The sequence below is a fragment of the Entamoeba dispar genome, genomic scaffold, assembly GCF_000209125.1.
Source record: "Entamoeba dispar SAW760 scf_1105229461231 genomic scaffold, whole genome shotgun sequence".
Classification (NCBI taxonomy): Eukaryota; Evosea; order Mastigamoebida; family Endamoebidae; genus Entamoeba; species Entamoeba dispar.
Window position 1 is genome coordinate 69,786 of NW_001854589.1, and position 27,929 is coordinate 97,714.

General features: G+C 25.5%; 14 protein-coding genes across 14 annotated transcripts in view, besides 44 other annotated features; 8 read left to right on the forward strand and 6 right to left on the reverse strand.

Annotated features, from left to right (window-relative positions):
* EDI_165810 (uncharacterized protein) overlaps window positions 1–71 on the forward strand; it is a gene marked incomplete at both ends in the record, with an annotated part of 1,494 nt that extends 1,423 nt beyond the window's left edge. Inside the window, one exon of the mRNA XM_001733369.1 lies at window positions 1–71. This exon is cut by the window's left edge and continues 1,423 nt beyond it. Within this exon, the coding sequence (XP_001733421.1) occupies window positions 1–71 (71 nt within the window).
* Window positions 72–103: 32 nt separating this feature from the next.
* Window positions 104–205: a sequence feature (AT_rich).
* A 161-nt stretch (window positions 206–366) lies between these two features.
* Window positions 367–515: a microsatellite.
* Window positions 516–543: 28 nt separating this feature from the next.
* Window positions 544–571: a sequence feature (AT_rich).
* Window positions 572–600: a microsatellite.
* A 33-nt stretch (window positions 601–633) lies between these two features.
* On the forward strand, window positions 634–2,343 carry EDI_165820 (myosin light chain kinase, putative; the record flags this gene model as incomplete). Its single annotated transcript, XM_001738324.1, has 1 exon — window positions 634–2,343. One exon carries the CDS (start codon window positions 634–636, stop codon window positions 2,341–2,343), a length of 1,710 nt encoding a protein of 569 aa, XP_001738376.1.
* Window positions 2,333–2,388: a sequence feature (AT_rich).
* Window positions 2,389–2,544: 156 nt separating this feature from the next.
* On the forward strand, window positions 2,545–6,384 carry EDI_165830 (protein serine/threonine kinase, putative; the record flags this gene model as incomplete). The annotated part of the gene is made up of 1 exon (XM_001738325.1): window positions 2,545–6,384. The coding sequence occupies one exon, from the start codon at window positions 2,545–2,547 to the stop codon at window positions 6,382–6,384; it is 3,840 nt and encodes a 1,279-aa protein (XP_001738377.1).
* Window positions 3,257–3,307: a sequence feature (AT_rich).
* Window positions 5,088–5,125: a sequence feature (AT_rich).
* Window positions 5,771–5,800: a sequence feature (AT_rich).
* Window positions 6,384–6,493: a sequence feature (AT_rich).
* Window positions 6,494–6,624: 131 nt separating this feature from the next.
* Window positions 6,625–6,657: a sequence feature (AT_rich).
* Window positions 6,658–6,659: 2 nt separating this feature from the next.
* Window positions 6,660–8,009, forward strand: EDI_165840 (uncharacterized protein; the record flags this gene model as incomplete). Its single annotated transcript, XM_001738326.1, has 1 exon — window positions 6,660–8,009. The coding sequence occupies one exon, from the start codon at window positions 6,660–6,662 to the stop codon at window positions 8,007–8,009; it is 1,350 nt and encodes a 449-aa protein (XP_001738378.1).
* Window positions 7,999–8,046: a sequence feature (AT_rich).
* A 5-nt stretch (window positions 8,047–8,051) lies between these two features.
* Window positions 8,052–8,130: a microsatellite.
* A 16-nt stretch (window positions 8,131–8,146) lies between these two features.
* EDI_165850 (poly(A) RNA polymerase cid11, putative) lies at window positions 8,147–9,498 on the reverse strand (the record flags this gene model as incomplete). The annotated part of the gene is made up of 5 exons (XM_001738327.1): window positions 8,147–8,550; window positions 8,603–8,860; window positions 8,941–9,164; window positions 9,288–9,344; window positions 9,407–9,498. The coding sequence occupies 5 exons, from the start codon at window positions 9,496–9,498 to the stop codon at window positions 8,147–8,149; spliced, it is 1,035 nt and encodes a 344-aa protein (XP_001738379.1).
* Window positions 8,536–8,591: a sequence feature (AT_rich).
* Window positions 8,841–8,891: a sequence feature (AT_rich).
* Window positions 9,183–9,211: a sequence feature (AT_rich).
* Window positions 9,369–9,395: a sequence feature (AT_rich).
* A 281-nt stretch (window positions 9,499–9,779) lies between the features above and the next one.
* Window positions 9,780–9,864: a sequence feature (AT_rich).
* A 524-nt stretch (window positions 9,865–10,388) lies between these two features.
* Window positions 10,389–10,446: a sequence feature (AT_rich).
* Window positions 10,447–10,504: 58 nt separating this feature from the next.
* Window positions 10,505–11,187, forward strand: EDI_165860 (uncharacterized protein; the record flags this gene model as incomplete). Its single annotated transcript, XM_001738328.1, has 2 exons — window positions 10,505–10,889; window positions 10,943–11,187. 2 exons carry the CDS (start codon window positions 10,505–10,507, stop codon window positions 11,185–11,187), a joined length of 630 nt encoding a protein of 209 aa, XP_001738380.1.
* Window positions 10,524–10,544: a sequence feature (AT_rich).
* Window positions 10,895–10,941: a sequence feature (AT_rich).
* Window positions 11,180–11,264: a sequence feature (AT_rich).
* Window positions 11,265–11,288: 24 nt separating this feature from the next.
* On the reverse strand, window positions 11,289–12,401 carry EDI_165870 (malate dehydrogenase, putative; the record flags this gene model as incomplete). The annotated part of the gene is made up of 1 exon (XM_001738329.1): window positions 11,289–12,401. The coding sequence occupies one exon, from the start codon at window positions 12,399–12,401 to the stop codon at window positions 11,289–11,291; it is 1,113 nt and encodes a 370-aa protein (XP_001738381.1).
* A 298-nt stretch (window positions 12,402–12,699) lies between these two features.
* Window positions 12,700–12,770: a sequence feature (AT_rich).
* Window positions 12,771–12,951: 181 nt separating this feature from the next.
* Window positions 12,952–12,986: a sequence feature (AT_rich).
* Window positions 12,987–13,432: 446 nt separating this feature from the next.
* Window positions 13,433–13,504: a sequence feature (AT_rich).
* Window positions 13,505–13,532: 28 nt separating this feature from the next.
* EDI_165880 (60S ribosomal protein L32, putative) lies at window positions 13,533–13,937 on the forward strand (the record flags this gene model as incomplete). The annotated part of the gene is made up of 1 exon (XM_001738330.1): window positions 13,533–13,937. One exon carries the CDS (start codon window positions 13,533–13,535, stop codon window positions 13,935–13,937), a length of 405 nt encoding a protein of 134 aa, XP_001738382.1.
* Window positions 13,938–13,954: 17 nt separating this feature from the next.
* Window positions 13,955–14,007: a sequence feature (AT_rich).
* Window positions 14,008–14,018: 11 nt separating this feature from the next.
* EDI_165890 (guanine nucleotide exchange factor, putative) lies at window positions 14,019–15,413 on the reverse strand (the record flags this gene model as incomplete). The annotated part of the gene is made up of 1 exon (XM_001738331.1): window positions 14,019–15,413. The coding sequence occupies one exon, from the start codon at window positions 15,411–15,413 to the stop codon at window positions 14,019–14,021; it is 1,395 nt and encodes a 464-aa protein (XP_001738383.1).
* Window positions 15,414–15,425: 12 nt separating this feature from the next.
* Window positions 15,426–15,484: a sequence feature (AT_rich).
* Window positions 15,485–15,516: 32 nt separating this feature from the next.
* Window positions 15,517–15,537: a sequence feature (AT_rich).
* Window positions 15,538–15,601: 64 nt separating this feature from the next.
* Window positions 15,602–15,636: a sequence feature (AT_rich).
* A 59-nt stretch (window positions 15,637–15,695) lies between these two features.
* EDI_165900 (tRNA-splicing endonuclease, putative) lies at window positions 15,696–16,187 on the reverse strand (the record flags this gene model as incomplete). Its single annotated transcript, XM_001738332.1, has 1 exon — window positions 15,696–16,187. One exon carries the CDS (start codon window positions 16,185–16,187, stop codon window positions 15,696–15,698), a length of 492 nt encoding a protein of 163 aa, XP_001738384.1.
* A 304-nt stretch (window positions 16,188–16,491) lies between these two features.
* EDI_165910 (aminoacyl-histidine dipeptidase, putative) lies at window positions 16,492–18,042 on the forward strand (the record flags this gene model as incomplete). Its single annotated transcript, XM_001738333.1, has 1 exon — window positions 16,492–18,042. The coding sequence occupies one exon, from the start codon at window positions 16,492–16,494 to the stop codon at window positions 18,040–18,042; it is 1,551 nt and encodes a 516-aa protein (XP_001738385.1).
* Window positions 18,043–18,082: 40 nt separating this feature from the next.
* Window positions 18,083–18,127: a microsatellite.
* EDI_165920 (uncharacterized protein) lies at window positions 18,107–18,685 on the reverse strand (the record flags this gene model as incomplete). Its single annotated transcript, XM_001738334.1, has 1 exon — window positions 18,107–18,685. One exon carries the CDS (start codon window positions 18,683–18,685, stop codon window positions 18,107–18,109), a length of 579 nt encoding a protein of 192 aa, XP_001738386.1.
* A 67-nt stretch (window positions 18,686–18,752) lies between these two features.
* Window positions 18,753–18,785: a sequence feature (AT_rich).
* A 167-nt stretch (window positions 18,786–18,952) lies between these two features.
* Window positions 18,953–19,243: a repeat region.
* A 203-nt stretch (window positions 19,244–19,446) lies between these two features.
* Window positions 19,447–19,607: a sequence feature (AT_rich).
* A 93-nt stretch (window positions 19,608–19,700) lies between these two features.
* Window positions 19,701–19,747: a sequence feature (AT_rich).
* Window positions 19,748–19,791: 44 nt separating this feature from the next.
* EDI_165930 (threonine dehydratase catabolic, putative) lies at window positions 19,792–21,063 on the reverse strand (the record flags this gene model as incomplete). Its single annotated transcript, XM_001738335.1, has 1 exon — window positions 19,792–21,063. The coding sequence occupies one exon, from the start codon at window positions 21,061–21,063 to the stop codon at window positions 19,792–19,794; it is 1,272 nt and encodes a 423-aa protein (XP_001738387.1).
* Window positions 21,064–21,361: 298 nt separating this feature from the next.
* Window positions 21,362–22,951, forward strand: EDI_165940 (uncharacterized protein; the record flags this gene model as incomplete). Its single annotated transcript, XM_001738336.1, has 2 exons — window positions 21,362–22,789; window positions 22,841–22,951. The coding sequence occupies 2 exons, from the start codon at window positions 21,362–21,364 to the stop codon at window positions 22,949–22,951; spliced, it is 1,539 nt and encodes a 512-aa protein (XP_001738388.1).
* Window positions 22,945–22,973: a sequence feature (AT_rich).
* A 190-nt stretch (window positions 22,974–23,163) lies between these two features.
* Window positions 23,164–23,210: a sequence feature (AT_rich).
* A 25-nt stretch (window positions 23,211–23,235) lies between these two features.
* Window positions 23,236–24,737: a repeat region.
* Window positions 24,736–25,437: a repeat region.
* A 558-nt stretch (window positions 25,438–25,995) lies between these two features.
* Window positions 25,996–26,025: a sequence feature (AT_rich).
* Window positions 26,026–26,253: 228 nt separating this feature from the next.
* Window positions 26,254–26,277: a sequence feature (AT_rich).
* An 872-nt stretch (window positions 26,278–27,149) lies between these two features.
* Window positions 27,150–27,228: a sequence feature (AT_rich).
* A 31-nt stretch (window positions 27,229–27,259) lies between these two features.
* Window positions 27,260–27,410: a microsatellite.
* An 80-nt stretch (window positions 27,411–27,490) lies between these two features.
* Window positions 27,491–27,540: a sequence feature (AT_rich).
* Window positions 27,541–27,601: 61 nt separating this feature from the next.
* Window positions 27,602–27,784: a microsatellite.
* Window positions 27,785–27,801: 17 nt separating this feature from the next.
* Window positions 27,802–27,929: a microsatellite.

Below are 27,929 nucleotides of genomic sequence, written 5' to 3' on the forward strand. Positions count from 1 at the left end.
GAAGATTAACAAATCAATCTCGTTGTTGTAATTATATTATTGGAATGGTATCCAATTTTTGGATTGTTTAATAATGGCTTAAAAGTTGTTAGCTATTTTAGAGTAATTTATTAAAATATGTAATATAAATGACTTATGTTATATTTTTATATATTAACAATAAGATGATTATGATTTAAAATGATTTAAAATAAATTTTTTTTATCACCATTATCATACTCGTTTAGACTCTTTCTTATTTAATTTGTTTGAAGGGGGTTTAAAAGAGAGAACTACCACAAATTTTTGTTATAATGAGAATGATTTAAATTAAAAAAAGTTATGGTAGTAAAAAGGAATAAATGATACATAAAAAAGTTGGATTTTAATAAAAATTCATAAACAACAAAAAAAATAATAAAAACAAAACTAATAAACTTTTTAAAATAAAAGAGAATTAAAAGAATAAGAAATAATAATTATTTATGAAAATGGATTTAAAAAGAATTTTTAAGTAAAAAACAAGTGATAATAAACTATAAACTTATTCAATTTTTTTTAGAGAAAATAAAAATTATGAATTAATTAATTTAAAGAAAGAAAAAAAAAAAAAAAAGAAAATTTGATAAAAAAGATAAAAGAGCCAAATCAAAAATGGAACGAGAAGAAAAATTAAAAAAGGAAATCAAAAAGAGACTTTCTAAAACAACATATAAAATTCAAGGATATTGGGATGAATTAGAAATGGCTAAAGTAATAAGTGTGTTAGAAACTGTTGATTCACCTTTTTTAATTAATTATCGTAATTTTGTATATTCTCTAGATTCAGAACCATCAAGTCAAGATAAAATACCATTTTTAAAGAAAAAAGTAATGAGAAAAGGAGAGTTAACATTTGAATCAGACCCAATGCCATATACTCTAATGGATTTAATTAATGATGAAAAAAACAAAAAGTTAAGTGTAGATAAAGCAATGACAATTATTGCTCAAATATGGCTTGCTTTAAATTCATTACGAAATATTTCTAATTATATTCATGTCTTCTCTTTACATCCATCAAATATTATTTTAACAGTTATTCCAGAAAGCAATCCACCTATGTTTCAAGTTCAACTTACTCAATACATTCCATTTATCTTTAAATCAATTCTTACTCTTGAAGAAAAAGAATATATTTCTCCTCAACAATTATATTATATTGAAAAAGAAACATCAAAAATAGATTCTCATTGTGAAATGTATACATTTGCTGCTTTAATTTGTAAAATATTTACAAATAAACTTCCTTATAACCCTTCATTAAATATTCAACAATTAATGATGTCTTATAGAAATATTAATAAAGTTATTCAAATACCACAAATAAATGAATACCCTGAAGTTAAAACGTTAGTAGAACATTTACTATTAAAAAATTCTAATTGGGGATATACATATACTGATCCTTTTCTTATTCAAGCAAGAAAATGTACATTTAATGAATTAAGAAGTAAAGCAGAAGACTATAGTTTAATTGATGAAATTGGTTCAGGAGCCTCTGCTTTTGTTTATCAAGCAATTCAAAAAACAAGAAGAGGAGAAAGAGTTGTGGCATTAAAAGAATTAAAAGTTGATAAAGAAATGTTAGAATTTATTCAAAATGAAGTTGAAATTATGAAATTATGTAAACACCCCAATATAGTCGAGTTATATGATAATTTTATTAATGATAAGAGTAGTCTTTTTAATAGGAATGATAAAGGTAAATTTGCTGAAATTGTAATGGAATTTTGTGATGGAGGAACGTTAAAATCTTTTAAAGAAAATGAATATCCTTTTGATCCATTTCCAGAGAATATGATATCACATACATTAGTTGGAATATTAAAGGGTTTATGCTATCTTCATAAGGAACATAACATTATTCATCGTGATTTAAAACCAGAAAATGTTTTATTAAAAGTTGATCCAAATAATAGACATTTACCACTTGTTAAAATAGCAGATTTTGGTCTTTCTAGAGTTCTTGATAAACAAGAAATGACAACGAGTTATGTTGGAACACCTGTTTTTATGGCACCTGAAGTCTATTTAAGACAATCATATAATTATAAATGTGATATTTGGTCATTAGGAGCAATGTATTATTATTTAAGAACGGGGATGTTTCCTCTTGGTGATTCAAGATCACGTTTTGAAAATAATTTAAAGAAGAAAAGTCCTCCTTCTTATCAAGAAGTTTTTTGGGGAACAATTCCTCATATCAAAGATTTTATTTCTCATTTAATAGTATTTGATACAACTAAAAGATATGGCTGGTCTGCAATTCACAAACACCCTTATATTAAGACATTATTTGGAGAAGGGAACCAATTTTATTAATTTTGTTTTAGTTGTTTTAATTTTAATGTTGTAATTTTTTATAATGTTCTTTCTTAACTTATCAGAATTTCTTTGTTTGTTTTTCTTCTCAAAAAAGATGTTTTTATTCTCTTTTTCGAAATTAGTTCGATTCATTACTATTAATTTTTGTCACTCAAACAATCTTTAGTTCAAGAACTTGAAAGCCACTACCTTTATTCAATGAACATTATTCCATTTCAATGGTACTATATTTTTTTATTTTTGAGTATTGAAGTAGTAGGAGAATATTGTGATTGGAATAAAAATGTATTTGAAGAGTGTAATGCTTGTATTCCATGTCAATTTAATTATAACAAAACTGGTGTTTTTATTATCCGTAATCGTGAAACCGAAACAATGAAATTTATTCAACCTCATGACACTTATTTCCTTTTCAAAAATGTTTCTTTAAAAACTTTGGTAATTCAAAACCAAACTCAATCAACTTTCGATTTAAAAGAATTAAAAACTTCGCTCATTGTTCTTATTAATGATACAACAATTAATAGAGACTTCTCAGTTGATAAGATTCTTTCTTTTCAATTCAATTTCTGTTCTCCACAAATTGAAATTCAGAAACAAAACCCTATTTATACTTCTTTAAAAATTTCTAAGTTTACTTCTGATTATTTCACTTCTACTTGTTCTGCATCAAACCTTCTTCGAATTAATGAATTTATTTCTGTATATATTGGTAAGCTTTATAGTTCTTTTGGCTACTTATATTCAACACCAATTATCAATAATCCTATTTTTAATTCTACTCAATATAAATTTACATTAATTAAACAAGACGATTTATTTCATTACTACTTCTATGACCCTTCAGTCATAACCATTCTGAAACAAGAAGTTGTTAATTCGATATTATTTACTAGTTTATTACTTAATCAAAATAATATTGATTTGTATTTATTTATTTCTTCATTAAAAATTTATTATTCAATACCTTCTCTTTCTCTTCTTATTCATTCATACACAAACGCTCAATTTGATATAACAATAAATGAAACAATTGATTCATTAACATTTTATCATAATAATGATAACTTTACTTTTTCTTCTCTTACTCAAGGATTTCTTCACTTCTATGAAACTGATTTACAAGATGGGATTATTTATACTATCAAAACATCTTCATCATCTGGTACTCTTCATATAACTAATCTTCAATCTCATATTGTTCTTGAAAATTTGGAAGAATCATTTCATTTTCAATTAAATTCTTTTCAATATATTTTAAATGCTCAAAATGGTTGTCAGTCATCAATTATTTCTTCTAATTTGTTTCAATGTTTATCTGATATGAAATGTCCTAAACGACAGTTTTTTGATGAAAAGAAAAATATATGTCAAAATTGTTCTAATTATTGTAGCAATTGTATTAATTCAACATATTGCATTTATTGTGATGATGGGTATATCAACAGAAATGGTAAGTGTTATGATACAAATGATATTTGCTCATCTAATTCTGAATCAAGTTGTTATTTCTGTGATCCAAAGAATTCATATTTCATCGAATCATGTAGAGATTGTTCTTCTCATTGTAAACTATGCCAAGAGAAAAAAGTTTGTCTTCAATGTGAAGATAATTACTATTTAAATCAAACTAGTCAATGTGTTAAAACTGATGTTCATCAAGAAATTATGGTACAAGATCATATTATATCATGTATGTCTGGTTATTATTTAAAAAATAATCAATGTATTTCCTGTTCAGAATCTTATGGTTTAGGTTGTCAAATATGTGATTCATATCAATGTATTTCTTGTTCACCTACAACTGTATTTCTAAAAGGGTCTTGCATCATTCCAGAACATTGTAATAAAATTACTAATGGAGTTTGTGTAAATTGTGAAGGATTATATTATAGTAACTTTACTTCTTGTATAGATTTTTATAATTCAAGTAGTGTAACAAATCATTGTTTATTAATGCATTCAGGCCAATGTATTGTTTGTAATAAAAATTATTTCAGACTACCTAATGGGACTTGTTCAGAATACCAAACTGATCATTGTGTTGAACCAAGTGAACTTGGGTGTTTTAGATGTGAAGATGGCTTTTTTCTTGATTTAAAAGGATATTGTGTACCATGTATAGATAATTGTAGATATTGTGCAAATTCAACGCATTGTCTTCAATGTAAACCTCATCATTCTCTTACAAATTCACTTGAATGTCTTAATGCGTCTCAATTAAATGATAATTGTGAATTAATTACAAGTTTTGGAAATGGGTGTGTTGTTTGTAAAAAAGGATATTATCGGTATGGTCTTGATTGTACTCAATGTAATAGTTCATGTTTGTCATGTCAAAACTTGGATTCATGCCTTGAATGTAAGGATGGTTATTTAATGAATAAAGATGCAAAATGTATTGCCTTAAATGAAACTATTGGTTGTATTAATACTACCTCAGAACATATTGGATGTGATAAATGTGCTGAAGGATATTATTTAGAACAATATGAATGTGTTGTATGTCCATTTAATTGTAAAGAATGTTATAAAGATAAATGTATATTATGTTTTGGCAATGATATTGTTATTTCAGGAATATGTTATCCAATGACAACAGTTAGTCATTGTATATCAGTTAATAATTCACAATGTAATCAATGTGGTATTGGTTATATTGTAAATTATAATGGAACACGATGTGTATTAAAAATACAAATATGGGTTCATATTTTTTTCTTAGTAGCTATAGTCGTTACAATTATTTTTATTCTTATGATTATTTTTTATTTATTAAGAAGAGTATATTTTCCTGAAGAACAACAAAAATTTGCATGGAATGAATTTATATTTGATATAAGAAAGAAAAAATATAAATTCATAGAAAATTCAGAAGGTTTACTCATTAATACTCAAAAATTAATTTTTGATAGTTTTAGAGAAGGAATTCCTGTTAATGTTTCATCAGAGAAAACATTTATAATAGCAAATATAAGGAAAAATCCATTAAAAATTGATTTTATATTAAATCAAAAACCTCAACGATATAAATTAACAGTAAATCCAATTACTATAATATTAAAAAAGAATGAAGGATGTATTTTTACATTTAAAGTTAAACCAATGTGTTCTTGTACAATAAATGATCAATTTACTATATTGTATGAAGATATTAGAACAAATAAGATATTTAAAAAAAATATTAGTGTTGAAGCACAAACAATTTTATCAACATTAATTGATTATGAAGAAATTACTCTTATAAATGAAATAGCACAAGGTTCATTTAGTATTGTATTTAAAGGAAAATTTAGGGGAAATATTGTTGCTATAAAAAGAATGAAAGACTTATGGAGAAAAGATGATTTTGAAGAGTTTAGAAAAGAAATTGATTTATTAAGTAAATTCAAATGTAGTTATATTATTCAATTTTTAGGTGCTGTAATAAATAAAAATAATATTAGTATTATTACCGAATATGCTCCTTATGGAAGTTGTGAACAAGTAATGATTAAATCAAATGAAAATCCTAATTTAATTCCAAACATTCAGCTTAGAATAAAAATAATTAAAGACATTTCAAAAGCAATTCAATATCTTCATTCTAATGGAATATTACATCGTGATATCAAATTAGCAAATGTATTAATTATTTCTTTAGAAGATGAAATGGAAATTAATGCTAAACTTAGTGATTTTGGGTCATCTAGAAGTCTTAATTTTTTAGTAAATAATATTACTTTTACTAAAGGAATAGGAAGTCCAATTTATATGGCTCCTGAAATATTACAAAGAAAAAATTATACAACTTCTGCTGATATTTATTCTCTTGCAATTTCTTTATTTGAAATTATTGAATGGAAAGAAGCTTATCCAGCAGATGATCCTAAATTTAAGTATCAATGGCAAATTGCTGAATATGTTTGTAAAGGGAATAGACCTCAAACAATAGGAATTTCATTCAAAACTAAATCGTTATTGGATTTAATGTGGTGCCAAAAACCAGAAAATAGAATATCTATTGATGTTGTTTTAAAGCATCTTCAATTAATGTGAATATTTAATTTATTGTTTATTATATTAATTATTATTAATTTCTTTTTTTTTTTTGTTATTCTTTTTAAAAAATTTTAATTATTTTGTTCATTTTTTGAATATATAATTTGAATAATCAAAAGTTCAAAAAAAAGAATTATATCATTACAATTCACCATTCAATGAAAATTACCATAAAACTTTTCTAATTATTTTCTGTGATAATCTTTAGTTCAGAAGGTATTAGAAACTATTTCTTTGAATTTAAAAAAATAAACTTTTAAAAATAATATTCAATGGAGTTTAAAAGAGCTGATACATACACAGCTAATAAAGAAAGTCCTTATTATAGACCATTACTTCCAGAAGCAGCATTTGACCCAATATTTCAGAAAGAAATTCAGTATGCCGTTGGATTTTTATGTCAAATGGATCCATCTCATGCTGAATTATACAAAACAATTCCAAGTGAATATATGAAATATCTTCAAGACCCAAAATTTAAAGATAATTTTAGAGAATTTTTTGCTGGATGTTTTGATCCAGAGTCTGAATTATTTAAAATGGTATTCAAAAATAATGTTGTTAAACTTGCTTCATATATGAGATTTTTAAAAGAAAGAGATATGGACAAAGAAGAACTTGCTAAAATTCAAATTAAAAACCCATTATATATTGTTGCTATGCCAAGAAGTGGATCTACGTTTACTCATTCTTTATTCTCTGCTGATCCAAGAGGCCAAAAAGTTGCTATGTATGAACACCTTAATCCAGGATCAAAAACAATGACAGAAGAGGCAAGAATTAAAATTGCTGAAATGATTTGTGGTAGTATTACTCAAGATTCTCAAAGAAACTTTAATACTGTTCATGCCCTTAATGACGTAAGGAGACCAGAAGAAGAAATGTTCTTCACAGAAATGCTTGGATTAACTCTTGTATTTGCTCAAGCACTTCCAAGGCTTGAACAATATAGAGAAAGTGTAATCATGAGAGACTATGATTGGGTTTATGATGATATTATTGATGAAATGAAAATGCATGCAATTCAATTTCCATTTAAAAGTGATAAAGAATTCTTTTGTATGAAATGTGCAACTCATTTTATGACTCCTGCTCCATTCTTAACTCAAATGTGTAAAGATGAATACAATCCTAGAATTATATGGCTTCATCGTGAACCTATTGGAAATATAAAATCAGCTATTTTATTATACTGGAATGTTCGTGCACGTTATGAACATGATATTGGGCTTGACGATATAAAATGGTTAAATGAAACAGTCATTCGATTCAATGAAATTATGTTAAAGAATGCTATTGCTGCAAGAGAACAATGGATTGCACAAAACCCAGAACGTGCAAAATATATTTATGATGTTGGATTTTCAGAAATTATAGCTCATCCAAAAGAAACTGTTCAAAAAATTTATGAATATTTTGGTATGGAATATACTAATGAATTTGATAGTGCATTAAAAGAAGTTATTGAAAATGGGCATCCTCAGAAACAATTTGGAAGAAGACAACATGAAGAAAATATGTATACATTTAATCCTGAAGAAGTAAGAGAAAGATTTAAATTCCATTATGAAAAGTTTAGTCAATATTTACCAGATTTTTGGGGAAAGAAAGATATAAATTAATTTCCTAAAAAAAACTATTATTATTATTTTTTTTTTTGGTTTTAAAAAATAAAATAATAATAACAAAAAAATAAGTAAAAAAATTTTTATTAATGTTAAAAAAAAAATTAAAGAAAAATGATATACAAACACTCCATTTATTCAGGAAAGGGTACAGGTTTTTCTAATAATCTATTAAAATCATTCTCTTCATTTAATATTTTACTCGCTCGTGTTAGTTCCATTTTTAAAGCTTTTAATCCATCCATTGAAACACCTTTAGTACAATTTTCAAAAGATGTTGGATCTAATACAGTCATCACAGCAGGAATAATGAATAACTCATCAGGTGGTCCAAAATATTTTATTGTTATTGGTTCATTCCAATCATAATTTTTAAAATAATTGAAAAAACCTTTTATCAAACTAGCAGGTGTGTGTTGAATAATAATTTGTGTTGGTATTTTTGATCCTAATATTCTTAACCGAAGCCATCTATCCATTGCACATCTAAAATCTGAAGGAAATAATGGTGGTTCAAATGATGAAAAATAATGTAATACTATTTATGTTATTAATTAAATGAATAATAATAAAATAAAAGAAAAACAAACTCATAAAACAGAGTGCTGCTGATGACAAACCACCTTTAAATGGGCAATTTAAGTTTCTAGTTTTTAACCAATATTTTAATAATACAGCAACAATTCTAAAATGTTTATTACAATGAATCATTGTAGAAAAAAATTCAGAGTGTATTTGAGCAACTGGTTGGTTAAATGATAAGTCAATACTAACTTTAGTTCCTAAGTCAATCATTTTAATAATTGGAACTTTTGCTTTTTCAATAACATTTTTAATTTCAAAATTATCTATTTTATTATTATTCTTCTTTTTTTATTTCCTCCCTTACACTATTTCTTTCTTTTATTTTTTAATAATCAAAACAAACTTCTTTTGAAACACTCAGCAAAAGATTCTAATACAATTGCATTCACTTGTCTTCCTGATTGACTTGTACAACATATATCTAAATCACCATCTTTTAAGCATAGTCCATAATCTGTAGATCCATAGACTTGTGCTCTGAAATGAAAATCAACATAATTCTGGTTAAGTACTTGTTCAACTCGTTGCATTACTTCATACCTCATATCAACAAGTTCATCAGGTAGTCTATGGAAAATGAATATCTAAATTTAAATAAATAATAGTATTAAAAAGTCCTCTTTCTTTTATGAACATTTATTTTAATTTCTTTTAGAAAAAAGTTCTTTTTTGTTTTCAGTAATAACAAACATGACACTCTCAAATATTTTTTCTAATTGGTCATTAAGTATGTCTTCAGGTGAATTTCTGTGTAAGTTATTCTTTCTGTTGTTTTTTTAATTTTATTAAATATTAAATGTCAAACAAACACTTGTTTTCTCCTTTTGTTGTATGGTTTATCTCTCTTCATTCTTCTATCACTCATTCCTCTCATACGTCGTCCATCGTTTGAAAGCGACATATCTGATTTATTAAATCAGTTCATTCTATTTTCAAAAACCCATCTCACACCCTTTTATGGTATTTCTCCGGGAAATTCCATTGGAAAAAGGAATGAATAAAAGACTTCATTCTAAACTATAAAAAATGATTATTATAACTAGATTTTATAATTTAATCAAGCAAAAAGGGTTTGGATTTAAATATTCAAAAATAGAAGTAAATTTCAGAGAATTTACAATTGTTTTTAATTCTTCAACTCCTTCTTTTATTTTTCATTGTTTACTATTTCTTATTCATTTCAATTAAATTTTTTTATTTCTATTCAAATTTCAATAATAATATCATCTATGATATTTACATTAATTAAACCAAAATATTAATTTTACTATTGGACCACATAGTAAACTCAATTATTTCTTTGATTGAATCTTCTTCTTTGGTCTAAGATCACCTGAATGTCCACATTTCTTTTTTCTGCAAGTAGTAGCTCTAAGAGGAAGTCTAGCATAGCATCTTCTACAAATCATTTTATCACAATTATATTTTCTAGCAATAGCTTCCAATGCTGGTTCAATACCCATTGGTTGTGGTCTGAAAATTTTTTAAGTTCTTTTTAGAGTTTTTATACTTTTTTGAAATTTTCTTTCAGTAAATCAAAAACAAATTACTTTTACTCTCTTTAATGAATGACTCAATACTAATTTTCTTCTTCTTGTTTTTCTATAAATTCACATTTTACTTGACATTCTTTTCCTTCTAAAAAACATATGTATGTTGGTTTTTTATTATACACCTCACTTACAATTTTATCAACTACTTTTTTAGCAATTTCTAATGGAATATTTTCAGGTAATGGAATAACCAATTCAAGATTTGTGGTAAGTTGATCCATTTAATACAAAATGATTGTATTTTTTATTTTTTAATTTTATTAAAATTGTTATTTATTTATGTTATAAAATAAATAGGCAAATGATTTATTTTTTCAAATTTCTTGCCTGTTAACTTACAAAGTTCTAAAGTTCATGCATTATATTTTGTTCCTTAATTTTATTATTTTTATAAGTGCTACTCCTTTATGTAAAGAAGGGTATTACTTTTTAAATGGAACTTGCGTTGAATGTGACAAGTATTGTTTAGATGGTAAATGTATTGATGGAATTGGATGTCAAGAGTGTCAACCAAAATATTATTTTAATGAAACAAATAGATGTAACCCTTGTGTATTAAATTGTGAAAAATGTACAGGAGATACATTAGAAACATGTACTAAATGTAAAGATGGTTATTATAAAAGTAATATTTCTCAAATATGTCTTTTACCTTATGGCTGTATTGATTATGAAGATTTTATAGGATGTAAATCATGTAAAGAACATTATCAATTAAATAATAGTATGTGTATTTATAGTTTGTTAAATAAAATACTTACATAATTTAAATAATAAAATTTATTTTTTTAGAATGTGATGGATGTTCTGATGGTTATTGTACAACAATTGGTTGTGAAAAATGTTCTAATTGGTTTAAAAAAAGTGATAACTTTGGAGATTGTACAAAACTAGCAGTTGGTAAAATTGTTTTTGTTATTATTATTATTTTGATAATAATTCTTGTTTTAGTAGGAATTATTTCTGGAATACTCTTCTTTATTAAAAGACAAAAAAGACATCAACAATATGAAGACGCATATCATAACGTTAATTAATTAAACAATTATTAAGTAAATAATTTAGTTATATTCTTTTTTTATTTAATAAAAATTAAAAACAAATAATAAAATTTGTAAATGAAAGTGGTTTAAATTAGTTAGTTATCCCATGGGAATTTAGTGTCGAGTTTACAATCAGCTCTTAATTTCTCCATCTCTGATCTTGTAACTTCAGGAATGAAAACACCTTTCTTACTTCTTTCTAAGAAAGTTTCATGTTCTTTTTCACCTGGAGTATAAATTCTAGTAGCACCTGGAGCTTTAGCAGCAGCTCTAAGTTCACGAGCAATATCACCAACTTGTTTCTCAAAATCAGCTAATGGTCTAAATGATTCAATATTAATAGCCATAAAGAATTGTCCAAGTTCAATTGGAACTTTCTTTCCATCCCTTAATCCACCACACTGAGAAAGGAAATTAGCTCCAGACAATGCTGAGGATAATATTTCTACATCACAAGCATAACCATATCCTTTATGACCTCCCATCTCTTCACCATAACCTCCAAGTGGATAACAAGCAGCAGTTCCTTTTTGGAAAGCTTCTAACATAGGTCCTGGTTCAGAAAGAACTTTACCACTTCTATCACAAACCCATCCTGGTTGGCATTTCTTTCCTTCTCTAGCATACATTTCAATTTTTCCTCTTTGAACAATAGAAGTTGCACAATCAAGGCAGAATGGGAATCCTTCATCACTTGGGAAAGCAAAAACAAGTGGATTAGTTCCAAGTTTTGGTTCTACAGACCAACATGGACAAACTGATGGTCTAGCATTACATCCTGAAAATCCAATACATCCTTGTTGAGCAGCCATTTGTGGATAATAACCAGCAATACCATAATGAGTACCATTTCTAACAACTACCATACCCATTCCATGTTTTTTAGCTTTATCAATAGCTAATTGCATAGCTTGCATAGCAATAGAATGTCCCATACCATTGTGTCCATCAACTACAGCTGTAGTTTCCGTTTCTTTAACAATATCAAAAACAGTTTTAGTATTTAATTGTCCACAATCAATTCTATCACAATAAATAGTCTTTAATCTTTGAATACCATGAGTATCCATTCCTTGTTTATCAGCTTGAATAAGAACTTTAGCACATCTTGCTGCATCTGGTTCTTCAACTCCTTTAGCCATTAACACATCTTTTATAAACTTTTCTAATTCATCAAAATGAATTCTATACTTTGAGTCGTCAGTCATTTTATCTTCTTTTTATTGAATATCTTTTATAAATCTTTGTTTTAAATAGTTTATGCCACGTATTGTAAGACTAATCTTTTAATAGTTTTTTTCTCTTTTATTTTTTTTTTCAACTATTTGTCAATTGATTTTCAATCTAATTGATGACGTTAATTGAATAAAATATGAATTCAAAATTTATTTTCAAAGAAATTGGATTGAATGTACACTAATTCAAAAATTCTAGAACCTTCATCTTTTTTGTTAATCAATTGATTAATGAGTATTTTCATTAACACCAACTCTAGCTTCTATTTTCATTTTTTTATGATAACAAAATAAAAATAATAAAATAAATTGTGATTTAAATTGTTTTATTAATTTTATTTTGTGAAATTCATCTTCTCTCTCTTCTTTTTTTTTTATTATTTTTTCATTGATAGTATATCCCTTTCCCTTTTACTTAATGTATTTCTTATTTTGGTCTATGTAATATTGTTTTAAACAATATTCTTTAAGGTTATGGAACTTTAACTAAATAAACCATTTGTTAACAAAAAGAAATATCTCCTTATTTTAATAAAAACAAAAATAACAATTAAATAACAAAAATCCGATTTACCTCAAATGAGACAATTCCAAATTTTATAGTGTTTCTTCTTGTTAATAGTTGTGGTAAAGATATTGTGTACTCTTGAATATCATTTATTTTATTTGTATAGGTAGTGATTTTCAAATAAAGATCTGGAAGTGTTTTAATATAAATCCAATCTACTCCACATTGAATTAGAGTGAAATGAACTTTTTCTAAATTCTTTTTTAAATTTCTTAGGTAGCTTGTTTTATTTGAAAATGAGTCATAAACAATAACGCTCTGTTCAAATTGTTCTATAGAAATATCTAATTGTATAAGATGAATTAAAGACTGAGGAAGAATGTATTTAAGTTTAAGTGCATTAAACAAATGAATATTTTCATTATCCAAATCTTCTTTCATTTGGTCTCTAATGTCATGTAGGAATTCAAGACAATTCATTTAAGAGAAAGAAAAGAAATAAATAAATAATAATAGTAAAATAATAAAAAATAATAATTTTCTTTCTTTTTTGAAATTAAAAAAAAAACTAGGGTTGTGAACACTTTTAATTGCAAATGGTCGGACCAGTCACTAAGCCAAAGATTGTCAAGAAATATACTGGACACTTCAAAAGATTCGATTCAAACAGATTCCTTCGTGTTAAGGCATCATGGAGAGTCCCAAGAGGTATTGATAATAGATTAAGAAGAAAATTCAAGGGAACTAACCTTCTTCCAAAGATTGGATATGGAAGTGCTAAAGCTACTAGAAATATGCTTCCATGTGGACTTTATAAATTCCCAGTTCGTAATACAACTGATCTTGAAATGATTATGATGCAAAACAGAAAGTATGCTGCTGAAATTTCACACGCTGTTTCTGCTAAAAAGAGACAAGAAATTATTCAAAGAGCAAAAATTTTGAATATCAGAGTTCTTAATGCTGAAGCTAGAATTAAGAAACAAGAAGTTGCCCAATAAATTGATGGTTTTTGACGATAAATTTAATTTACTTTTTAATTAATAAAAAAATTGAATTAAAAATATAAAAGTTAAAAGAAATCAATTTCTTGGTTGGATTTGTAATGAAATATCATATTGAGCTTTTTCATCATCATTTTTATGTTGTTCTATTGATAGTATGAAATCTTTGAAAAATGGTAATGCTTTATAAATTGAGTGTTGATCATTTTGTAATGGTCTAATAGTTAATAATTGATTAGCCATCATTCTACATTTCTCAAAATTAACATCTCCACTTTCAGTCTTATCAGGATTACCTTCATCAATAAAAGTTAAATCTTGAATAATAACTCCAATAAATGGAATATACCCTTTACTTTTATTTTGTTGAATATATTTTCTATATGAAGCATAACTTCTTGTTGGATCTGCTGCTTTTCTTAATGGTTCCATTCTTTGAGAAGCATTTTCAACTAACTCCCATGTTTTTGTTAATCGGCTAATTGCACTAGAATTTAACCCAGAATAGAATTCAAAAAATCCGGTAAAATTCATTTGTTCATACATTATTTTTGCAACATCAATGAATTTACTTATTAAATTAGCTCTTGCATTAATATCACTTTCTTGAAGAATTGAATATGATACCCAATTAGTTACAGCATTAAAATGTTCTAAAAATTCACAAAGTCGTGGACATCTTTCATATTTATCTTTCTTTGTCCATGCACTTCCTAAAAAGTCTTTCATTTCTATTCCAGTAAATAATGTTAATTCATATAAACTTAATTGACCAACAATTGTTTCAGCACTTAATTCTTTAAGTGGCTTTGTTTTTTCTTCTCCATTAGAATTTTCAATTCTTTCAAATGTAGGTAAATGAGGGATAGATTGAGCAGCTTGAATCATTTTTCTAATTTGTGCAATTCCAACAAATTGTGATTGATATTTTTGTAAGAAAGTTTCAATAGCTCCAAGTATTTCTTTATCATGGAAATCATAAGGTAATAAGTCAGTCCATATCTTCATAAAAATTGTGATTTTAGCCCATTTCTGTTTTATTGTTTTAACTGGTTCATTTTTAGATTCAACAATATCATTACAAATTTTATCAATAATTGATAATAATTGAATTGGTTTACAATATGTATGATAATTTAAAATAAACATATTTGCAAAATTACTTTCTAAATTTTCTGGTGTAACAGCCCAATTAATAAGTACTTCTAATGGTCCTGAAACTGTTAATTTATTTTCAATTTTTAATCCTTGTTCTTTAAACTTTTCACCAATAGTATCTGTTATTTTAATATAGACTTGTCTAAATTGTGATGGACATACCATAAGTGTAATTTGTTCTGCACTCATACCATCAAATGTACGTTCTTTTTCTTCTCTTTTAATAGTAGGTTCTATTGTAGGTGTAGAAATAACTGTTCGTGGAAGATTTCTGTTAGATGAATAAAATAATCGTGGTGGAAGAGAAGATGACATTAATTATTGAACTAATTTTTATTTGATCTTTTTTTATTAAATCCATTATTTTTATTTTTTTTTAAATTTAACTTCCATTTTAAATTAATGAAGATTCTGTTACATATAAATATATTTTTTTATTGAGGATGTTAAACAAGTTCTAACAAAATAAATAGGAAAAGTGAAAGTCGTAAGAAACTGATGAGTATTTTATTCTTAAATTATTATTAATTTTTTATTAGTGTAAAAGTAATAATGGAATTTACTATTGTTTTAATCCTTATTGAAAAACTAAATTTCTCACTTATTTTCCATTGACACCCAATTAATTTCTTTCATTGTTATTAATGAATTATTATAATTACAAAGTAATAAATGTTTTTTTACGTTATGCAATAATCTGCATAGCCCAATTAATTCATTATTTATTAAAGACTGATGAATATTCATTAGTAATACTCCATAGTATGAATGACAACACTGTGGATGTTTTTTATAAACAACAAAATCACATCCATATTTAAATCCATCTTTAATAAAGAAACCTTTCTTTTTTAATTCACAATATAAATGATATTTCATTTTTTCATTTTCATTTAATAGTATATTTCGACGATCTTCTTTAAGAATTTCGTTTAATTCATTAAGATAGACATACTCAATCTTAGTAATGATACTTATAGATTCGTTTTTGTTTATCCCTTTTTGTTTAAATAAAGACTTACCAATGCCATGTTTCTGGTATATATAAACAGGATTATGGATAGTAATAAATTCATCACCACTACTCATTTCTTGTTTCTAATTGGAAGAACTTTCCAATAAAATATATTTTTCAATGAGAATCTGGAAAAATTAGAGAAAAATTAAGTTCTATTCTTCAAAGTTCTTGGTTGGTAAAGATTTTATAAAAAAAAAAGAAAACAATCAGGTCAAATGAATATAACAAAGAACTAATTTAAATAAGAATAAACAAAATTAGAATAATGCAGTTCGAGAATCGAATGGAATAGGATTCTAATAAATATATTATGTTCTATATTATTCCAGTTGATATAAAACCAAGAGAAACTTTAAAATAAATAGAAATAACAACATGGACGCTAAATCACTCTTTAAATATGAACATTCTATGGAAATGTATAACCAACTTTGTAATATTTGTAAAGATGAAGGATCAAAAGTATATTGGAAATGGTTCCTTGCATTAGATGAAATCCCAAGAAGATCAGGAGCAAGAGAAGCACCATCTAATTGGTTAATTGAAGTTGCAAAGAAATCAGGATTAGAATATAAAGTAGATAAAGAAAGAAATATTTGTATTTATGTTCCAGCATCTAAAGGATTTGAAGATAAACCATCAGTTTGTATTCAAGGACATTATGATATGGTAGGAACTGTTGCAGCAGGAGTACAACATGATTTTACTAAAGATCCAATTAAAATGAAACTTGAAGATGGTATTTTATCAGCACAAGGAACTACTCTTGGAGGAGATGATGGAACTGGAGTTGCATGTGGACTTGCATATATGGAACTTAGAGATAAATTCCAACATCCAGCATTAGAACTTCTTTTTACATCAGATGAAGAAATTGGATGTCTTGGAGCATCAGGACTTGTTCCAGGAGAATTATTAACAGAAAAATGTAAATATCTTATTAATGTTGATTCAGAAGATTGGGGAGAAGTTACAATTTCATCAGCAGGAACAGCATTTAGAGTTGGAAAAGTTCCAGTTAAATTTGAAAATGCTAAAAGTGGATTAACATCAATTAATATTGTTATTGAAAAGTTTAATGGAGGACATAGTGGAGTTGATATTCAATATCAAAGAGCTAATGCACTTAAATGGGTTGTTGATCTTATTATTCATAGTCGTTCTCTTTTAAGAGTTAATAAACATCAATATCATATTGTTAAATTTGAAGCTGGACATGCTCATAATGCTATTCCATCTCATGCTAATGTTACTATTGCAGTTCCAAATGAAATTGCAGAAGTTGTTATGAATGAAATTAAAGCTAATCATGAAGCACTTATTACTCTTTATAATGGAACTAGTGATGTTAAACCAACAATTAATGTTTCATCAACACCACTTGCTGAAGGAACACAAATTGTTTCATATACTTCAACATGTAATTGTCTTCAATTAGTTGAAAAACTTCCACATGGAGTTCTTAGATTCTCAGAAGATGTAGAAGGATTAGTTGAAACGTCACAATCAGTTTCTATTGGTAAACTTGAAGGAAATACATTTAATATTACTATTTTTGCACGTTCAAGTAAAGATGAAGATATGCTTACTCTTGTAGAAGCAGATTATAAAATGTTTAAATGTCATGGAGCAACATTTGAAAAAGCAGTTGATGATGCATGTGGATGGCCAGCTGAACCAAATAATCATTTACTTAAAACTCTTAAAGAATGTTATAAAGAAATGTATAAATCAGAAATTAAAACTGTTGCTATTCATGCTGGTCTTGAAAATTCTATTATTATGGAAAAATATAAAAATTTGAACCTTCATTCTATTTCTCTTGGTCCATCAGTTCATGATGTTCATACTCCAAAAGAACATGTTCATGTTGAAACTGCTACTCAACTTTATGCACTTCTTATTTCTGTTATGGAGAAACTTTAAACAAAAAAAATCAATATAATTGATTTTATTCATTACTATATTTTTTCTTCTTCTTTGTTTTTTTTTAATCTTTTCTACTTTTTTTAATAGAATTTTGTGCACTATAATGATATGGTATTAAATGACTTTCTTTAACTGTTTTTTCAAAATCTTCATCTTTTGTTCCTGATAACTCTTTCCATTTCCCAACAATCTCTCTATCTAAATTTGGTAAATCATGTAATAATCGTTTCTTAGGATCACTAAAAAAATATATTTCTTTTGATCTTCCTCCTTCTTCTACAACAACTATATCATATTTTTCTGGATGTTCAACCATTGATGCTAAATCTTTTTCTACATCTGGATATGCATCATCTAATGTTGATCTTGGTACTGATTTGAATTTAGAATCATGTATAATATTAATTAACTCTTCTATATTTGTTGCATTGGTTTTTGGTTTATACTTAAATGTTTTTCTGGTTGGGTTATATTCCACTGAACTTGACATTGTTGAAAGTCTTTGGAATAATTCAGTCCCTTCAGAAACATCATATCCTAATTCATTTAATATTTGTTTTATATCATATTCTTTTCTATTCTTCTTTAAATGTTCAACAATTGCACTTTGTTGTGTTCTAACATCCATTCCATAGTTCATTTTGTTTATCTTTTTTTTAGTTCTTATTATTGTTAAATTTTCAAAGTACAAATCAAAAAAGAAAATGTTAATTTAATCAAAATATATTTAAAAAATATTTCAAAAAGAATGAAACATTAATCTCAAATAAAAAAGACCTCATATCAAGAAATCTAAGTGATAATAGAAAATTAAATGAGGGTCACTGTTATTTGCATAAACAGAGAGATGTTAAATATTATTAAAAAGTTTTTACTGTAATAACTATTGTCATAAGTCTTTTAACATTAATAAACATAATTCATATCATCATAATAAAAAATAATATATTAATGATATAATTTAAAGTTTAGAGTAACACAAAATAAATAAAAGAAATGATAAAAACACAAAACTAAGAATGAAAAAAATATTTGAAGAAAATTTAAAATAAATACTTAAATACAAATTGATAAGACTAAAGAATATAATCAATAATAGTAGAAAACAATACTTCCTTTTAAAAAGATATAAAATATCCAGAATAAAAGAAGGGAAATGGTAGAGTGTTGAAGAAGGTGATAAACAATTAAACAAAGTTTCTTTTTGTGTGTGGTCATTCAAAAATAAGTTAAGTACAATAAGCATTATTTGAACAAAAAATAATAATAATTCACAATCATTCTAATAAATTACAATGACAATTAGTCTGTAATAATTATTTATTTCATTCAAGAATATAGAGTGTTATTTATCAAAAAAAAAGAATTATTAAATTAGATATTTGTCGTGTATATTGTCAGTATAAAAATAAAGAATTATTAAATAAATAGAAATTAAATATTAATTCATATACTTAGATAATTAGTAGTTTGTAACAACAAAATAAATAACTTAATTAACAAATATTGAATCAATAAGAATGATAAATATTATAAAAACAATTAATAATATAAAAATAATACTTCTTAGTGTATTTTTGATAAGGTATTAGAAAATGGAAAATCTATACAACCGTATTATAGAAATAAAATTGATGATGGAAGTTTAATACATCTTTTTAAAAATAGAAATTTGTTTATTTAAATTTATTTCAAAAAAATAGAAACTTTAAAATAGAAGAAATGAAATTTGTAAATTTGTTTTTCTTACTTGAAAACATATCCAGCCTCCTTAAGAACGTCAAAGATCTTATCACGATGTTCTACTCCATAACACTCCATTTGGACATCGCATAAACATATTCCAATAGCAGAAGTTGCTGGTCTTCTTGTTGCAACACCAACAACAGTTGCTTTTTCTTCAGTAATATGAGCAAGAAGATCCTTAATAGCACCTGGAACATCTGCAATTTCAACAGTGAATTCAACTTTTCTTCCTGCTTTAACAAGACCTCTTTCAATAACTTTATTAATAACATTAACATCAAGATTTCCTCCTGAAACAATACATACAACATTTGTATTTTCAGTAAGTCCTTTAATCTTTCCAGACAATAATGCAGCTACTGGAGTAGCTCCAGATCCTTCACTTACTATTTTACATCTTTCTAACATCAATAACATAGCTTGTGCAATACTTTCTTCATCAACAGTAACAATTTCATCAACATACTTTAATAAAACTGGTGCTGTTTTATCACCAGGAGCTTTAACAGCAATACCATCAGCCATAGTTTTTGCTGTCTTAACACAACAAATCTTGTGTTCTGCTTTAGAAACTGCCATTGATGGACATTCAGCTGCTTGAACACCAATAACTCTAATTTCTGGTTTAATTTGTTTAGCAGCAAAACCAACTCCAGACATAAGTCCTCCTCCTCCAATAGCTCCAATGATAACATCACATTTTTCTAATTGTTCAAGAATTTCAAGAGCAATTGTTCCTTGACCAGCCATAACCCATGGGTCATTAAATGGATGAACAAATGTCTTACCTTCTTCTTTACATAATTGCATAGCATAAGCTAATGATTCATCAAATACTTTACCATGAAGAACAACTTCTGCTCCATAACCTCTTGTTGCAGTGACTTTAGCAGTAGAAGCAAATTCTGGCATAACAATAGTAGCTTTACAACCTGCACTAGTTGATGCAAATGCAACTCCTTGTGCATGGTTTCCAGCAGATGCAGCAACTACACCTCTTTTCTTTTCTTCTTCAGTTAATGTAGCAATTTTATTAACAGCACCTCTAACTTTAAATGATCCAGTCTTTTGTAAGTTCTCTAACTTTAAATACGTTTTACATCCTACTTTCTTAGAGATAGTGTTTGAGTATTCTAAAGCAGTATAATAAGCATATCCTTTAATTCTTTTAGATGCAGCATATACATCACTAATTGTAATTGGACATTCAGTGTTTGGAATATCTCCAACAACATCATGTGGAACCTTTAAATATTCACTTCCGTCAGTCATTAAGATTTGTGTTTGTCACATTTCCAGTTTAGTGTTCAAATACTTTTTTGGTTCATGTAGAAGAGTGAAGAACTATTGGAAGTTTATCAAGTTAGGAAGTAATTCATTATGGATTTGAAAAGAAGGCTTCTCTTTTTTATTTCCTGTTTTTTAAGTTGACGTGGCTTCTTTTTGTAGATCAGTTCGTAGCAGAAACTTTTTAGGAAAAATTGAAAAATTTATAAAATTTTCAATCAAAAAACAAAAAAAATGCCAAAAAAAAAAACTCCGAAAAGGAAATTTTTATTTAATTCATTTAATGTTAAAAAACCCATTAACTGATGCATATTCTAATATCCAAGAAGATGAACAACATGAAGAAAATCGTTCTTCAGGATTATTAATATGGACTATTTGGACAATTATGACAATATTAGCAGTTACTATATTAACAGTTTCAATAATAAGTTTAATTTTTTTCAACATTAAAATGAAAAGTACATATCAAACATTTCAACAATCTACATTAATGTTAGCACCAACTGTATTTAATCTTGATTGTAGTAGATTACCTCCACCATGCCCATATACTGGAATTGATTGGGGAGTAATGGATACTTTATTAGTTGATAGTATGGATAAAGATAACAATTATATTGAAGTCGATTCAAATGCAACACACTCACAATACATGCAATCTGGGTTGAAAGAACAACCACCACAATCAAGAGACCATTATGAAATGGGATATGTTTTAAAAAATTCATCTATTGGAATAGTAGAATATTCAATTCAAGCAAAACCAACTTTTTCTATTAGTGGGTTAAAGAATTTGTTAATGAAAATAAATAATTATCCTAATATACCAGCTGATAAACCAGTTCATCCTGTTGTATTACAACACGTCGCCTTTCAAAATATTAAACATGTTGCAAATTCTGATGAATATTTTGATATGTGTTATAACCAAAATTGTCAAGTAAGTGAACGTTTTGTTGCAAGTGGAATACGTTCATTTTCAGTTATTGGATGGAACGATAATATTCGTTCATTAGGTATGGTTGATAGGTCCACAGGAACAAATAAAATATTTGAAGGTGGTTTTATTGTGCGTTTACCTAAACAAGAAACTGGACACACAGTTGGTTATTTCACTGCTAATTTTTCAGACACAATGGAAAATAGTATTTGTCCAAATGCTCATTTAGTTCAAAATTGGGAACCGGCTATTGTTACTGGTGATTTTTTTAAAGAAGAATATCCAATTTCTTCAGTTTTATCTGAAATTCGTCCAACAAATTCAAAACAATTTATTTATCCAAATTTAAATAGAAAAGATATTAAACAAAAAACAAGTCCAACTCCTCTCAAGTTAAGAGATAATATTTGTAATGACAGAAATGATTATTGTACAAAATATAGTCTTAATGAGTCATTTACTTATTATATTACTTCCTCTGAAAATTCATATCCAAAATTTGTTAAAACATTTGGAAATGATATTTATGATTTATGTATGGGGTATTGTCCTCATAAAGATTTTACTGATTGTAAAGTTTATGTACTACGAGAATTATGTGATGAGTTATTAGTTAAAATATTTGTACCAACTGATGATTATATGAAAACTCATCAAAATGGATTAGAATGTTCTTATGCACTTCTCCCTTATGAAACATTATTAAGAATGAATTTATTGATAAGACCAACTAAAGTAAATAAATTAGGAAATTCATATATGTCATTTGTTTGTTATTCTTCTCATCATGTTTTAATATAACAAAACTAATTTGATTAGGATTTCTCATTTTATGATAGTAAACTTAAAACAAGTCTTCCTGATGTTAAACGAACTAAATACGACCAACGTTTAAAATTTACTGATCTTCTTTTCTTTACCTCTAATTAATTTTTTTTATAAATAATTTATTCAGTTTCTCTTTAATAAAAAAAGGATGTTTTTAATTGAACCTAACAAAAAGCATAAAATAAACTTAACAAATGAAGGAGAGTTCAACACAAACTTAGCACTGGCATTATGTTCATATGCAGCTTTTTGTGATAAAAAGACATACTGAGAAAGAAAGGTGCAGAACTGAGTAAGTGTATGTAGGTTCTAACAATTTTTTGTTATTTAATAAATATTTGATTTTATTTATTTTTATTTTCTATTTGTTCATTTCTTATTTTCATATCCTTTTATCAATGCAGAATATACATTAAATTTTGTTGCCATGCCTATTGAGTAATGTAATAGAGTCTTGTAAAGAAAATCAAACAACAAACAGGTATTCATGTTCAAAGAAAAGAAAGAATGAAATAACAATAAAATACATAATAACAACGATAAAAGAAATAACAAGAGAAAAATGAATAGAAAAAGAAGAATACAAAGAAAAACAAATAAGAAACAAAGAAAATATAATGATAATAAACATTATACAAATAAGAAATCTAAATTATTAACAACAAATGAAATTCAAATGAAAATTAAAAGAATAAGAAGTGAAAATGAGAAATGAGAATAATAAGAAATACATAAAAAATAAGAAGATAAAGAGAATGTACAACATTCTCCAAGAAGTATATTCAATAATAAACAATAAAATAATAAATAAAAACAAAGAAGAAAACAAATAAAAACAAAATAAATGATAAAGATATTAAAACAAATGAAAAATGAATCAAAAATAAAAAACAAAGAAATGAAATAAAACTACAATAATAATAAATGAAAAAGAAAATAAAGGGAAAACACAAGATAAAGAAGAGAAAAAGGAAGAAGAAAACAACAAATAAGAAATTAACATTCTTCAAAATAAAATCAAATAAATAGAAGAAACTATTAAATAATTTGAAACAAAAAAGAAAGAAGAAGAACGAACCATTTCAGATGAAATGATTCAAAAAGCAAGAGAAACAGTCAGGAAAGAGATTGAAGAAGAAATAAAAAAGATTCAAACACAAATAAACAATATTCAAAACACATGTAATGAAATAAGAAAACTCTAAATTAAAAGAGGAAAATAAGACATACAAGGAAAAATAAATGAAACAAATGGTAGAAGGAACATTGAAGTAGGAGGCAAGGATGAAATCATCCTTACCCTCCGGGCTAGTTGTGAGAGGCTGAAGAAGGACAAAGTCCTTAAAGGTGGTGAGGAGAAGAAGAAGGCTGGGCTAGAGAAAAAGAGTGATGAGCTGCTAGAGAAGAACATAAGATATAAATAAAATCAAATCATTGAATATCAAAAAAGTGTGATTGAAAACTATGAGATTGCAGAAAAAACAAAAGAAGAGTTAGACCATACACAAAGAGAAAATGAAGAACAAAAACAATTAATATCAAATCATCATCAATTTATTGTTTATTTTTTATTTCAGAAATGGAGAAGAAGAAAAAATGACATCAATGATAAATACACAACCAATATTGAGAACATCATCATCTGGGACAATACAAATGAACCAAACTACCCCTATGAAAAAGACAATTCTGGAAATAGAAGAGGAGAGCAAAACACTGAATATCAAAAAACAAGAAATGATAATCAAATAATAATAAAATAAAACACAACAAATCAAACAAATATAATTTTAATTGATGTGTTGTATTGTTTTGCAATTAATTTGTTAAATAATAAATTAAATAAAAAAATAAAAAATGAACTAATTATAGATAAATAACAATAATATTATTTAATATTATTTTATTATTAATTTTATTATATATTATTGTTATTTAAAATAATAAAAAATAAATAACATTTAATTTAATGAATAAAATGAAATGATGTTTATTAAAATAATAAATAAATAAAATAATGTGTTATAAACATATTTAATTATTTAATCATCTGATTTTAATCTGATATTCATTAAATTAAAATGGAAGAGTTAATAAACAAGAACACTCATTTCTTTAAAGAAGAAATAGAAACACTTCCAAATATTCAACAATCAATTGATGATATTAATAAACAATATCAATATTATTTAGGAAGTATTAAAAATGAAATATTTGAAATAAAACCAGATGAAACATATTCAGAAGCTATTAAAAGAGGAGAAGGAATATTTGATAGGATTGATGAAACAGAAAGAAGAAGAAAACTAATAATAACAAAAAGTCAAGAAACAATTAAAACAATAGAAATAATAAAGAATCAAATGAACAAAATAATAGAAGAATGTAATAGTGATGAAGAAATATTAGGTAAAACACGGAATGAAATAATCAATACAATCATTTCAATTGAAGAAATGATTATGAAAAATAAAATATTCAGAACACCAAAAGAAAAAGATAAAATCACGGAAGAATTTAATAAAAAGAAAGAAGAATGGAACACATATTACAGTGATTATTTTGAGAGGAAGAAGAGACAAGAAGAAGATGACAACACAATTAATATAACAACAGAAATGTTAGATACTTCTCTAAATGATACTACAAATATATCTGAACCAAATATTCCAATTGAAGGAAGTATAAGATTGAAAAATCATGAAGAAGGAAAATTGAAAATATATTTATATCTAAATGAAGAATTTAATCAAGTAGATGAGAATGAAGCAATTGCTATTTTAGTTGTTGGACAAACAGGAAGTGGTAAAACAACATTATTAAATAGTTTTGTAAATGCATTATATGGAATTAAGATAACAGATGATTTTAGATATATAATTATAAATGAAGATAATTTAGCACAGAGTGGAGACCAATCTATAAGTCAAACAACTGATGTTTCAATTTATAATATTAAAAGAACAAAAAGAACACCACCAATAAAAATAATAGATACACCTGGGTTTGGGCATACAAGAGGAATGGACTATGATATAGAAATTACTAAACAAATTAAAGAAGTATTTGAAACAAAAGTATTAGATTTAAATGCTATTTGTTTTGTTGCACAATCAAGTAATGCAAGATTAAGAGAACAACAACAGTATATATTTGATAATATTATTAATTTATTTGGTAATGATATGAAAAAGAATTTTATTGCTATGCTTACATTCTGTGATGGTAAAGACCCACAAATTATTAATGTATTACAATCAAAAGAATGTATTTTCAGTACAATTATTCCATATATAGATGAACCATGGTATTTAAAATTTAATAATTCAGCTATTTATTCAGATAATACTGAAGATGAATTTACACAAATGTTTTGGAAAATTGGAATGAAGAATTTTGATGACTTTATTAAAAAATTAATAAAATTACCAAGAATATCATTAAAACAATCCAGAGAAGTTTTAAAGAGAAGAGAACAAATTAAAACTGAAATTGAAGGACTGAGAATATCATTAAATAATTGGACATTAAAATTGAGTGAAATAGAACAAACATATAAAAAAATTAGTTTTTATCGTGATAGTATTAATGAAAATAAAAATTTTACTTTTACTGTAAATGTAACAATACAAAAAAAGATCGATTTAAAACCAGGAGAATATGCAGCTAATTGTAAGAAATGTAAGAAAACATGTCTTTATCCATGTAATGTTCCACCACTTATCTCAAAAGTCACTATGAAATATTGTTCGTGCATTGGTGATAATGGATATTGTAATGTATGTGGATGTCATCATACACATCATGAAAACTCACCCTATAGATATGAATTTATAATGGAGCCAAGAAAACAAACAGCACAAGAAGTATTTAAAAGATATAATGAAGGTAAAGAAGGTATGGCTAGTGCAGAAAATATGTTAAAAAAGTTAGAAGAAGAGTATTATGAAATTCAAATGAAATATTCTGATAAAGAAGTAGAAATTATAAAATGTATTAATAGATTATCAGAAATTGCACTAAATAATAAAATTAATTGTTCTAATGAATATTTAGACCAATTAATTGAAACTGAGAATGTTGAAAAGAGACATGGATATAAAGAACGAATTGAAAGATATAAACGACTTAAACAATCAAATGAAATAATAGAAGAGATTATGAAAAAATTTACTTTCAAAAAAGGGTAAGGAAGGGATTAAAGCAGAACTTGAACAAAGAAATGAGTGAAGTAAAAGAATGAGAAAAATCAACATCAGGTAAATTCATTCAAAAAGTGAGAAATATCTTTTCTTAGTCGAAAAAATTAAATTAAATGAAAGTTTAATTAATTAGCTTAAAAATTATTATTTAATTAACTAATAAAAATAATATATAATGTTCATTATTTTCCAATGTGAAATCTGTTCAATTTATGATTAATTAAATTTTCTATGTATATTTGAATATTTATTCTTTATTTTTCATTATTTATTCATTCTTTTATTTTATTTCTCATATAATATGTAGATTAATTATTTTCTTACTTCTATAATTTATATGTTGTATTAATTTCTTCATTAAAATCATCACTTCAAAATCATCTTTTAATTTTTCTTGATGTGTTTTTGTAATGTCATCATTTATATCATTTGTGTCTTCAATATTAATGTTATTTTTATTTATATTTCTTGAAATATTTTATAATTAATCATTTCTTTTGTTTTATCAGTAAATGGTCAATGAATAATAATGATATCACTTCTTTTATTCTTTTTCTTTCTATTTCTTGTTATTCATTCTTGTTGTACTATATTAATGTACTTTTATTCTTTTATTAACTTTTATTATATTTTTCTCATATTTATAATTCTATCATAATTTATTTCTTATTTATTTCTTATCATATTCATTCACTTCTAAATATTCTTGTTTATCTATATTTCTCATTTTTATATATTGAATAAATTGTGATATTTTATTAGTTAATTCAATTATTAATTATTCATTATTTGTGTTATATTTTCTATTGATTATCTTGAATTATTTAATACTTTTATTTTATGTTATTTATATTATTCTATATTATCATTATTATATA